General features: G+C 42.0%; 1 protein-coding gene across 2 annotated transcripts in view; it reads left to right on the top strand.

Moving 5' to 3' along the window:
• Positions 1-3,954: 3,954 nt before the first annotated feature.
• TEX15 (testis expressed 15, meiosis and synapsis associated) overlaps positions 3,955-13,756 on the top strand; it is an 84,150-nt gene continuing 74,348 nt past the window's right edge. For both annotated transcript variants that reach the window (XM_053292159.1, XM_053292160.1), the window contains exons 1-2: positions 3,955-4,236; positions 9,949-10,084. In XM_053292159.1, coding sequence (XP_053148134.1) covers positions 4,024-4,236; positions 9,949-10,084 — 349 coding nt within the window. In that variant the 5' untranslated portion in view covers positions 3,955-4,023. The remainder of the gene's footprint in view (positions 4,237-9,948; positions 10,085-13,756) is intronic.

Here is a 13,756-nt window from a genome sequence, read left to right as displayed (position 1 = left end):
GCCAACTTTCCCACCCCTCTCCACAGAAGTTTTTCAACTTTTTAAAGAGTCCCCCCCACAATAAATAAAAATAAAGGACATGTTTCAGGTGAAAGAATGGCAACAAAAAGAAGAAGGACCTAGGTGAGTCCAATAGAAACTCTATATTGCACCACAAGAACCTACCCACACAAAACCTTTGCTGTATGCAATATTAAATAAATCTGTAAAAAGACATTAAGGGGACACATTCAACTGCAACCTAATATTGTAAGGATTTTTCTCAAAACATACCAAAGGATGAAAGTTGCTGGATATTTAATATATACTGTTTTAGAATTACCCACATATATACTCAAATCAATACATAAATCCTTAAAATCATCAAAATTCACATATGCATACACATTAAAATAACCAATAATACCCATTATGTTAATATTTCATATGGGCTAATACATAAAATCTAAAAGCACCCAACTATTCTTTTAATAATCCCTTCGTTTTATAGCTTCATGAGTTCCAAACTTCCAAAACGTGCACAAATGCAAAGAAGGGGGTCACAAAACTCTATATGGACTTCTTGTACCACATGTGCTGATGTTTTAAAATCCACATCCATAAGTAGCTTCCTCTGTCTCAAAAAGGTGATAAAACCAGCTCCACATTCTACAATGCATGCGTAAGCACTCCTTTCTGTACTGAGCTGAAAATGCCATCAGATAAATTCTGATTTTCTTTATATCTATAGCCCTATTTAGATGTTAGATTATGTTCATATATTAGATTATGTTCATATGTTACAGATGCTACACATGTACACATTTTTCTGTGAATGCTTGGATTCATTTAAAAGCTGGACCTGGGTACAGCCCCCTCAAACACAGGCTACAGATATGAAGTGTACCATTGTTTGTGCATTGAACGTAACTTGTGAATAGGGCTTATTTGTACACATAATATGCTTTCAAGGACACTGATTCCAAGTATGCTTACATGGCAGTCCAAGGAGCACACTTCAATTCCCTTAAAAGGAAACAGCACTAGCATTTTATGCTGTTTTTGTAATATCTTTTATTGACCGAACAATCAATCAAACTATATCAGGGGCTATCAATGGCCAGTTATGGAGTAGATGGCACGATTCTGTCATTAATACAATGTAGCAACACATGTATTTTGCCATAGGAATGTTTACAAAATATATAATGCGTAAAGGTGGCATAAAGACACTGGTTGATACCAACGCTGACAAGGCACATGTGAATCCATGTCAGCATCCAGACTGCTGCTGCTCCATTGCACTCATGAGAGACTGTCCAATGACAGTCAAAATGAACATTTTGACTTCCCCTTCCCTCTGAAGCCCACTGTGTGTCCCCAAAAGATGTCCCTGAGGATTTCACAGCCCTTTGGAACATATTTTTCTGATGCACAAGGGCCCCCTGTCCAAACATCTGACACCCATCTTTCAGATAACTTTACCATAATATCATCTGAAAAATACAAGTCAAGCTTGTTAATCTTTTAATATTTCAAAAACTATATGCCAGACCAAAAAATGCTGGAAAACTACAGATTTCAGTATGCTGGGGCTCATGAAATACCCAAATACTATGTGGAGGTATACTTGGAAAACTAAACAGAAGTGCCTATCTAATTCTCTACTATGCACTGTAGCATCACTATTACATAAGTTTTAAAAATAAATGGAGAATTTGACTTTTCCCAGATACTCTGAAAATAATTAAAGGATATACAGAGTAAACTGCGTCACTGCTTGGAATATATTCTAGTATTTCAGACAGTTAAAATGAGAGAAAGAGAGCAAGAAACTCCCAGTGGGCCTTAAAACCAAGGATTTCACACTGATTCAAAGACAAACTCACCATTAATAGCCATATTATTAAGACATCATATTTAACTCACTTATCACAAGAAGCAAAGTAAGAGCAAATGAATACAATCCTAGCTCATAAGCTTCAGCTGAGTATTCACAAGCCCTGATTCTCTGTACATAGTGCCAATCTGAATGTGTACAGTGACTTATATTATATTAATTTTTTTTAAAAAAACAATTCACCTGTAGCCCCTTCGAGGGGCTTCCTAAAGGCCATGAGGGGGTCTGCAAAGGTTCCCCTCCCCCCTCTGGCCTCTAGGGCCTCGCAGGGACCATTTGAGCATGTGCGGTGGCCATTTAAAAAAAAAAATTTTTTAATGACTGAAAACAAAATGGCCACCATGCATGCTCAAATGGCCTCTGCGAGGCCTGGCATGGCCTAGGGACTCACAGAGGCCATTTGAGCATGCACGGTGACCATTTTGTTTTTGGTGGCCATTTTTTAATTTTTTTTTTAATTTTAAAAAATGGTGCCCCCCTTCAAGTGGCACCCAGGGCACATGCCCTGCCTGCCCCACCCTAGATACGCCCCTGGTTAAGAATCATTTTAATCATAAATATTATACCTCAAAATCTTTTACCACATGTATTACACCCAGTGTGATATATCTTATCCGATGCCCTTGCAAGAAAATGTATGTTGGTAAGACATCTAGACAATTGAAAAGACATATTGGTGAACGTTTGAGTAATGTTCCTCCAGTGCCGGTTGCTGGTGTCTATCTTATGTTTCTTTTTAGATTGTGAGCCCTTTGGGGACAGGGATCCATCTTATTTATTTGTTATTTCTCTGTGTAAACCGCCCTGAGCCATGTTTGGAATGGTGGTATAGAAACTGAATAAATAAATTAACAAATAAATAATGTGAATGTAAGAAAATGGGTGCCCCTTTGGTAGCTCATTTTTTGAAGAAAAATAATTCCTTTAGGGATGTACAGTTTTGGGCAATTGGAAAAAAAAATCTTATGGAAACGATGCTACTCAAAAGAGAAGCATGGTGGATTTTGGAATTGAATACAGGAATTAAATGAGAAACTTGATTTTGTTTGCAATGCTTAAATGAAGGGTGTGATATTCCTTTTCAGTTTGTAGATGTAATGATATACAGCCGGATTGGTTGGCAATAGTATAAATTTGTTTCTCCAGATGGTAGTGTTATAGGCTTGTGAGAAAGTTAAGGATTAGTTGTAGAATTTCTTTTTGGAACACTCTAAATGTAAGTTGCTGTAATAATATATGTTATTGGTGCTCCATTTTTAATTAGTTTTAAATGTGTTTTTATTAAGTAGTCTAAATGTATTTTTAAATGTAATTTTAGTGCTGCCCTTGAAGAAGGCCTTTTGTGATTAAAATGTGTTGGGTTCCAATAAATGGTTTATAGCATCTCTTGATATTTCGGCTCCTTTTGTTTTTTGGTTGGAAGCTTCCCATCTTTTACAAACTGTTTTACAGGAGTAACACCAAATGCCCACAAGATGGGGCTGCTTTTGACAGCCAGCCTCGGCCACAGAGCTCTTTAGAGCTGGAGTCGAATGTGTCCTCCCCACAAAAGTTCCTTGTTAGTATAAGATGGTCAAAACAGAACCAGCAAATATAGCAGGTCCAATATAACGATTCCTCCTCAAATCAAGGTTGGTGAACACTGGTCAACTGCCCTGGAACTCTGCTAACACAGCATTTAACTGCCACCTTGTAACCTGTATGTGCTCACTCACACAACCTGGCCGGGGTGGGAGGGGGAGAAGAAAAAATGTCCATCCACTACTGATTAAGGCCTAAACTGAAACGTTCAATTAAAATTCGAATAAGTTCATCAAATTATTTCTGACAGGGGCGGGTGTGTGAGTGTGTTATATACATACGCACACCGTGGATTTGACCTTACTGGACTAGCATCTTTTAAAATTATTATTTCTTTGGAGATGGTGGTGCCTACTGCTGAAAAAAAGGAAACAGCCCAGCAGGGCTCCCTGCTGCCCCCCACTGCCCTGGAAGAAGGACGGAGGCGGAGAGCGCGCGGCTCCTCCCTTGGCGTCCTTGCCCCGCCCCTTCCTCACACCACGGCACAGCACGAGGCGCGCGGCTAGGGGGAGGGGCCGCGCGACTAGAGCGCGAGGCGGTTGCTGTCGGCAGTTGCTGCCGGGATGGTGGCGGTGTCGCGTTACCGCCCGCAGCTGCCTGGCCGGCGGCGAGAGTCGACCAAGCAAGGCGTCGGACCCCCTCCTCGGGCAGGGACTCGGAAGAGTCCGGGTCAGAAGCAAGAGGAGCACCCGAGGAAGCGAAGAGGAGGAGCGGGGTATGCTGAAGAAGACGACGGTTTGATCGGACAGGAGGACGGGAGCGGCCGCAGATGGATAGTGAGTGACTGACAGCCCCCCAACCCCTCTCCCCTCGGGGTGGGAGTCGAGGAGGTAGCTTTCCTCCGCCGTCGCCTCGCGGGAGTCAGTAGCCTTGACTTTGGCGACCGAGCTACGGAAGTCGGTCGCCCCCTGCCTTCTTCTTTCTCCCGGTCTGCGCTCCCCTCCCCAGCGACCTCTGCCCGCCACACACGGAGCCCCGTCAAGAGCTGTGGTGGTGGGGCTCCGTATTGGGTCTCGGATCTAGCAGCGGTCCGCTGACTCGGGCACACACACACACACACACACACACACACACCCGTGTGTAGGTAGAACAGCGGGTGGTGGGGAGATGCCTCTCTGGGCATTCCCAGGAAGGGCTGAAACCAACGGCTTGCCTCGCCTGTTGCTCCGCAATTGGTCGGCGGAGATAAACTGCTGCTGGATTTGGAGGTTCAGTTTAGCTGTCGTTGCTAGTCGCTAGTCTTCCGTTAACTTGTCTAATTCCGTTTCAAAGCGGGCTTAACGTCTTTCGGTAGCAACTTTATTGTGCGTTAGTTGGGATAGAGGTTGAGGGGAATAAACAAGCCGGCGGTGAAACAGCCGGCCGTCGCTTTCCCCACATATTACAGGAGACTCTGTTCTTTCTTGCCCCCTGTTCTCGCCCCCTCACTTTCCTCCCAGTCTCCATCTCTTGCTTCTTCCTTCGCGATGTCACTAGTATTGGGAGTAACGGGTTTGGGATGCTTATCTTGTCTGTATGTTTGGATCTGCTTATGCTCTCTCACTGCATTGGCTTACGCGGGGAGGGGTTAATGCGCGTGGTTTGAATTCGGCCCTGGAACGCCAGATGAAATGCCAAGTAACGTAAGCTGTGTGATGTCACAGAAAGGTGTTTCTGAGCCGGTGTAACTGCAGAGAGTTCCACACATCAAGGATTATTACCGGGAAGGTCTCCCAAGGTGATCGTTACAGACTCTTGTCCCGGCATCTTTCTTTAGAAATTAGAGATACTAGTTGATATCTTCCAATGGCTATTCCTGGATTTATTTATATCTGTGTAAACCATTTTGGGAACTTTTGCTGAAAAGCAGTATGTAAATGTTCACCGCCATATCTTAAATTTATCAGTAGTACTACTTGAGAAGTAGTCTAAACACTGTTAGATTTCAATGGGAGTACTTCTAGTAAGTTTAGTCAGATGTCAGCCACTGGTCTGGAATTGATTGGGGCAAATTTTGGGGGGTGAATGGGGTTAAAAGATGTTTAAGGGTAACTAATTGGTGGCATAATAGTGTATGCCCAATCTTTGTTCCACGCTCTGTTACTGAACTGTTGCTGATGGGATTAGGGATGTGCAAACTGATTCGACTCTTAACCTGGTTTGTTTGTTTGAGTGATTCAAATTCAAATTGATTTGATCTGTATAGGGGGAGCATAGTGAGGGGGAGGAGAGCCTCCTTTTTTTAAAAAAAGGGGGTGCTAGAGAATTACCTGTAGTGTGCAGAGCCCACACCGGCAGGAGGCGGCAACCTACCCCACCATCCCCTTTCACTGCATCCCGTCAGCTGCTGCTTTAAAACACGAGGCACCTTTGAATTGCTCAAGAGTGGTAACTGCAGAGCTTACAGTAGCGGGAAGGCGGCAACCTGACCTGCCATCCCTCCACATGGCCCAGTGTGAGCAGGTGGGCTGCCGTGAGTGGTGGTGGGTAGGGTTGCCACCTTCCTGCCGCGGTTCAAAGGTGCCTCTTGTGTTTAGAAGCAGTGGCCATTGGGCTGCAGGGGGATAGCGTGGGTTGCTGCCTCTCCCCCCACCCGCTCCACACAGTAAAGGTAACTCTTGAGCGCTGCTTCTTTAAAAAAAAAAGTCTCCTACATCCCCTCGTCCCTTCATACAGGTCAAATAAATTCAGATTTGTTTCAAATAGAATCAAGTTTGAATTAAATCTACCTGTTTAGGGCTGATTCTATTCGTGTTTGAATTGAAATGCATTTTTAATTCAAACTTGAAGCAATTTTTTGATTCATGCACATCGCTAGTTGGGATGAGAGTGTATGTTCATAAGAAATCTTGTGTCCCAGACCAGTCATTGAAATTGGTGCTCTGTGGTAAAGTGTGCATTTGGGAGAAATGCATTTGACCACCCAGAGAGGTAAGTTTGGGCTGGGTATAAATTTGATAGATAGATAAATAAATAAATATCCAGAGATCCATTTGTCAGACCATCTTTGCTATTTTATTCAGTATGACACAAACAGAACAACTTTCTGTACCTAACTAAAGCATTGATCTTTATTTTCAAAAGTTTGTTCCTAATAGCTAGAAGCTACTTAAATTAAGGCTAAAGCCCTGAACACTGCTATTATAGTTATATATGAATACTGTTGAATGTGGGATTTACTTGTAACGTGAGTTTAGGAAAAAGATGACAATTGGCAATAATTCTGCTTTAATCTCACCTCATGCTGTGGTTGACATTTATTTTATAGCAGTGGACAAAGCGTTTTTCTGTTGTCCTCTGACAATCAGGTGTGTTGGCTCATTGGTGATGTAGTCTTGCATATGCAGTGCAGCTGAAGTGGTTTCCAAAACCAGGTTTTTGTTGACAAAGGAAAATCTACAAATGGTTGTGCATTAAAATGTTTCTTTGGTTATAGCTTTAATTATTAAAATATTTTCCTTGTGATTATTTTATGTTCAGCTATTAATGAAAATGAGGTGAGGAAAAATAATTAATGTAGCAAAAGAAAGAGGTGTAGTTGGCAGCACTGACTTGAGCATACTCTTCTAACTTTTATTTAGAAGTTGTTATATAGTTCACCCAAACTGAAAATACCTCATTTTTGCTGCAAACAGTAAGTATAGAAATTGCTTTTACATCTACTTCCTAGCAAACTAGAAGGTAAGCCTATATCAATGAGGTTCCTTTAAGAAGTCTACATTTATATATGTCTATTTTTGAAATAGTTCATTAGGAAATATAATTAGTCATTCTTATGAGCAAAAAACGATTGGGAAAGCTGTTTTCCAAAGGAATGTGGCAGAACTTGAGGAAGTTCCCTTCCTGACATCTTCAGATAGGGTTGAGAGAGACTCTTGCATGTAACCTTGGAGAAGCCTCTTCCAGGCTGTGTAGAAGACACTGAGCTAGATTGGTCTGAGTAAGACTAGTCTAAGCTGCCTTATACCGAGTCAGTGGTCTGACTTGGTATAAGGCAATTTCCTAAATTCCTAATTGGTAATACAATCCTAATAACTGAAGTAACTTAGTACTGTGCACACCAACTTCTAAGCTTGCTTTCTTAAAAAGTAGTTGTATGGAAAACCTTTAAAAATATTCTGCAGTGTGTGGTGAAATACTAAGAGTAAGGTTTAGCATATGTTTGTCAAATTAACTATACTGTACTGGTTTCTTTAAATGAAATATTTTATTAGGAATTCCTCAACAAGGTGTATTAACTTCTGGCTTTTAAGTATCAAAAATCAACATGCTCACAAGTAGTTGTGACCTGCATACTCCCGTTAATAAGTTTTATCTGGACTTAACAGAGGTTGTAGCTTCAGATGGGAAGATGGTATGTTGAAGGCAGTGTAAAGGTAAAGTGTGCCGTTGAGTTGGTGTTGACTCCTGGTGACCACAGAGCCCTGTGGTTGTCTTTGGTAGAATACAGGAGGGGTTTACCATTGCCATCTCCTGTGCAGTATGAAATGGTGCCTTTCAGCATCTTCCTATATCGCTGCTGCCTGATATAGACGTTGCCTATAGTCTTGGAAACATACCAGTGGGGATTCGAACTGGCAACCTCTGACTTGGTAGTCAGGTCATTTCTCCACTGTGCCATTAGGTGGCTTGAAGATAGTGTAAAGGTGGAAAATATAATAAAGTAATTGGGGGAAATTTGTGGAACTTGTGTTAAAATCAGGATTACAGAGGAAATAAGATGACAGATTTTTTTCCAGGGATTCTATTAATTATTGAGGTAATGCTTTAATATAAAAACTCAGAGTACCACAAAGCTAGAACTGTTTAATTCCGTTTGAAAACTAACTCTAGAAAAGGGATCAATAGTACTAGTTTGGTTAGAATGACCTTTCTCAAAGCAGAGTCTGTGTGCTTGACATATTGGGTATATTGAGTTGATGGATTGTATCAACTGTTATGCTAACTACCATGCCCATTTCTGTTTTAATCTCTCTTTCCAGCATGCATTTTTTGAGAGCTTGAAAGTTCTGTAGTAGATTTCAAAACTCTGTGACAAGTACTGGTAACATTTGTTCTAAAGTCTGCAGTTTTCTTGCTATGCAAAATTTTATGCATATGTATGAAGTTTTTGATATAGAAATGTTTGCAATCTTTAGTGGTCTAATATGTTGCTGTTGAGTGGAACCCATAATTCTGAGTATCTCCATGCTGTTACTTTTAACAAGAATTGTGTTATCAATGGGAAAATTGTATTGTATCACCCTCTAGTGTCTGGTTCATAGATAACAGCCTGCCACAAATAATTTTCTGAGCTCTCAAAGTTTAAGATACTACTTAAGCTCAAACTTGGACCTTAACATAATAGTTGCAATGGAAATACTGTAATGCAGTCCAAGAATAGGCCTATCTATTTGAAGCTACAGTTGAAAGATATGGCATTTTGCATTTTTGTCAAAAGATTAGTTTTTGCAGTTTTGCTAATTTTTTACTGTGTGTGTAATCGTATATGTAATTGTTTGTATACACACGGAATATGCATCCATACATTGTTAATCTTTATTGACCTTTTTCTAAAATGCTATTGCAAGGTCTTCAATGCAAAAGAGAAATGTTAGGCACTTTCACACCCTGTTGACTTGGAGAGTAGAACATTAACTTGCCCACTGAAATCAGTTGGACAACTTTGGTTGGATTGTTTGGCATCTCATTTATTTATTGTTAAATTTGTATACCGCCTTTCATTAAACAATCCAAGGTGGTTTACAAAAGTTTAAAAAATATAATAAAAACCGCTAAAAGTATTAAGCTAAAAATGACAACAAATCTGATTTAAAATATACAAAATACAAACAAAAACCATACACAGATAAAAACACACAGAAGCAGCAAAAAAAGATCATGTAAAGGCCTGGATATTTAGTATTGTTACTTTGAATCTGCTGTTCCAAAGAAATATAGCCTTCCATTCTTCAGAAACATGCAAATCATAAAACTAGTTTTCAAAATCTATAACTTGGAAGACTCCAGGATTCACTCCATTGACAGACTTGTAAAACGCATGGTATTTTCTGAAAGATTAAAAACTTTCCATTGAAAATAGTTTGAGAACTAAGAACAATCATTTGAGAATTAACAAATCAACAGAAGCATATGAACCGAAAGTGAAAAAGATAAATAAGTTTGTGTATACGTTAATTAAAATGTCTGAAGAAAATACTGTATTTTGAAATTCAATGCCGTTTTTCAAGTTCTTATTAAAAGAGGTGAAAATCTTGATGTTCACATCTTCTAAAAATGTCAGTAAACAACAGTTTCAATTGGTTCTCCAGTCTGTTCAGCAACATAAAAACCTGCAGTAAAAAAGGATATTCTTGTCTTAGAGTGAAATAGTGGAAGTGGACTATACAGTAATATAGTAAGTGGAGAAAACAAGCAATCAGAACTGGCAAATGAGGAACAATTAAAACAAACCATGCAATTGAGCAAAAAGGAGATATAACAGTTTCTGGCTTTCCTTCCTGCTTTAGGTTGAAGACAAAAAAGAAATGGAACCAAAGGTGCGAGCAATATGGAAAAGCATAACATCAAATACAAAGGGATCATTTTTGCCAAAACAAAATTGTTTGAAAAATTTTACCATTCCTAAAAGAGCCCCCGATAAAGGTACGGTACAGTAAGTACAAGACAACTGATAATTCTTCTTGGTGTATTACGGACCTGAGACAACTAAACAAAGACCCGTCTTTATCAGAAATCATGCCACTTTTAGAGGCATTGGACTTAATAGATGCATACTTTCACGTTTCATTTGTATATCCACACACAGGGGCAGTTTCTGAGGTTTATAATAGGAACAGCGTATTGGCATGCCCTTTAGCCTCTTCATTAAGCAAAACTCTTAGCAGGTGTATGGGTATGGTAGCCTGCCATAATCTGTGGGAGGTGAAGTCTTTGGCTTCACAGAACCATTTTATTTATGGTAGCACCACAGTCACAGATTGGCATTGTTTTTCTACATCTTTAGGTACCAAGTCAAAACCTTCTGGTCTTGGCCTTGTGTATGTTCTCACACCTTCAGCCTTTTTATTTGAATGTTGATGATAATGCCCATGGAGGCATTCGCTGTTCCAACTGTTGAATACGTTCCTGTGTGTGTTGCTTTCATTGTTGTTAATAGTCTTTATTGCTCTAATCCAGTTTGTGTAATCTGAGTTGGAAAGGTGCATAGTAACTTAAGAATAAATTCTTCTTCTTCTTTTTTGGCACAGAAGCTGTTTTTAGATGTTGGGGTGCTTCTTCAGCACATCTAAACTATTGTGATTTTAATTGTAAACAATCATGAATTCACATGGTGAAAAATGGCAAGATATACTCTTAATACACTAGACTCTGGTTGATAGTCTAAGGTGGCAGCAGCTTGCTGTGCACCCACACTGTGGGAGACTTCCAGCTGTAGTGTGGAGCATGCAGGTTGGCAGGATAATTTTTGTCTTTCTGCTCCCCTCGGAACTACCCTGTGGCATCTGAAAATACATCCCTCTGAGGACTGCCAGCCAGGCTTCCCTTTAAGGTGCACGGGCATGCACTACCCCTGGCTCCCCGCATAGCCATTTCTCGTGGCCCTCCAACTGCCCGACACCCCTCTGCCTCCTCCCTCCCACCCAGACGGGCCTTGGCCGCCTGCTCCAACAAGTGGAGGATGGAGGGAGGAAGAGTGGCATTGCCCCCCCCTTTGGAGGCTCTCCAAAGGCTAGTGTTACTCAGTGGCGGCTGCCAGCAGAGACATCTACCTGCAGCCAAGGTGCGTTCCTCCTCCTGCCCATTCTTCCCTTTGTTGTGAACTATACCTGGTTTCGCACTCTGTACATGCTCAGAGGGAAAGAGGGAAAGTCACATCATACACAAACTGAATTGGTTCTTGGAGATGGTGACCATGTAGGATCTGGGCGCGCAAACAGAGATGGAGAGAGACACACTCGGAAAATTCAGTGGGCTTTATTATAAAAAGTTGCTTATCAGGATAAAAGAAAAACATGTTTCCGGTTCAAGGTGTAGTGTAATGTGCCTAACTAACATATGTGTGTGCAGTCAGTAATTACAGCTATCTTACAAATCCTAAATAAAACATTTAGAGAGAAGCAGAGAAAGAAGGAGGGGGGGGGCTTAGGAAGGGGGATAGCAGTGATTAGTAAGGAGGAGGAAAGTAGGGATCCAAGGCTTGTGAAGGTAGCATATTACCAGGATCAGAGGCTTGAGAACGGTGGATCTTTCAGCTGAAGGAGAGAAGCTTTTGGCTGGAGACAGGAACTCTTGGATCAATCATGCAGTTTGCTCAGAGCATGGCTGAGAGTCAGAGCACCATGGCTGGGGAAGTCTTGACTTCTCACTGCGCAGTGAAAGTCACAGACAGTTCTTGTCCATGGACAGAGTTCCTGCCTCTAGCCCCGCGGCTTGGGCAGCAAACTCTTGGATTACTCATGAGCAAGTCTTGCTTGTAGGCAGAAGATTACGTTTAGGCACAAGACTGCTTGTAGGCAAGAGACTGCCACTTCTCTGTCCAGTAAGCTATTCTTTATAGTTGTATCTTCCTTTGATCTCCCATCATCTTTCCTGGGTCCCAAAAGGTGACAACTTGCTGTTACCTTCTGGATAATGTCTTTTAATTATTCAGGATATTAGCCCAGTCCAGGGAGATCTTAATCCCATCTTTTGTTAGCTGCTATCTTGAGGAGGGGACATTGCCCAAGGCAAATCTGCCTCTCTAAGCTGCAAATGGACATCTTCTCTTGTCCCCAGATTTGGGCCTGGTCCCAGAAGGTGTTAGTAAAAGGACGAAATCTACAGGTGTTCTCCTAGGGTGGAATTTCTATAGGCAGCAACTGAGTAATCCCCTTTGGGCATAGCAGAGCAATCATTGACAAATATTAACATAGATTTCTTGCAACAGGAAAGGGGAGATCAGCCCCTGGCCTCTTCCACAGACATTATCTGATAGTGAGTTACATTTTAGCATATTGATTAGCTCAGGCCTAGCCCTTGTGTTTCTGTGAGTGCCCATTTCACAATACAATGCTGGATTGCCTCCTCCTTCACAGAGCAGAGCTCCTCTCTGTGCAAAGCCTCTTGCCGAACTGCCGCTTTGGGCGCAAGGGACGCAAGCACCCAAAGCGGCAGTTCAGCAAGAGGCTTTGCACAGAGAGGAGCTCTGCTTGCGAGCTCCTCTCTGCCTCTTAAATTAAGGGCTGTCTTCGGCCGACAGCAGTCGGCCAGGGTAAGGGGGACTCGGCAGCTGGGAGGGAGGGTGGGCGGTCGGCGACGTCGGCCGTGGGAGCAATTTTTTTTTTAAAGTTACATGGCCTCCGCTCTGCCCCCGGCCTCCATTTATTTTGGCCGAGCACAGGAAGTTCCTCTACAGAGAACCTGACAGAGACCTTAGCTATGAATAATGTCAAGGCTTTGGACATGTACCAGTCTCCCTTTCTTTGTTTTGGTTGCTTCCCAAGTCCTTGAGGGGCTGCTGAGCATTTCACCCTTGTTGTTCTCCTCCATGTGGGCTCACTTCCTGTAGCTGTCCTTCTGGCTCCAGGTCCAGCCATCCCCTGCCCAAATGTGTTTACACTTATATGCTCTCCAGTGTTGGCTGGTAACTCCTGGGACTGGGTGGGTGCCAGGCAGGGCACATGGTGGCCAGAGCCAAAGTGGGTGGCGCAGGGGTGGAGCAAAAAACCCCACAAAACAATTAACTCCTGTTTGCATATAGAAAGTAAAGGTAAAGTTGTGCCATTGAGTTGGTGTCGACTCCTGGCGACCACAGAGCTCTGTGGTTTTCTTTGATAGAATACAGGAGGGGATTACCATTGCCTCCTCCCGCACAGTATGAGATGATGCCTTTCAGCATCTTCCTATATTGCTGCTGCCCGATATAGGAGTCTCCCATAGTCTGGGGTAGGGATGTGCAAATTGATTCGGATACAAATTGATTTGTACCCACATCTAGCTGATTAGGGTGATTTGGAGACAAAACGAATCACCCCTGTGGTCCATTGGCTAGATTCCAGTACAAATCGAATCGTGGCTGATTTGATTCGAATCGATTCAGGTTTTGGATCTGTCCTATTAATTCCCCCAGATTCCCAGCGTTCCTTATGAGGATTCATTACACACCTTCATTTCTTCTATTCATTTTGACTGTCTTTTCGACAGCGTCAGCTGCCATGTGCCATCTACACCCCACTCCCACCCGCAAGGCAGTGGAGTACTACTCAGTTTAAATGCCTAATGGGTAGAGGCTACCACCCAAATTGCAGAGGAATTGGGCAAAGGGCTGGTTTTTGG

The sequence above is a fragment of the Hemicordylus capensis genome, chromosome 2 (assembly GCF_027244095.1).
Source record: "Hemicordylus capensis ecotype Gifberg chromosome 2, rHemCap1.1.pri, whole genome shotgun sequence".
NCBI classification, from domain to species: domain Eukaryota; kingdom Metazoa; phylum Chordata; class Lepidosauria; order Squamata; family Cordylidae; genus Hemicordylus; species Hemicordylus capensis.
This window is presented reverse-complemented; position numbering and strand designations above follow the sequence as displayed.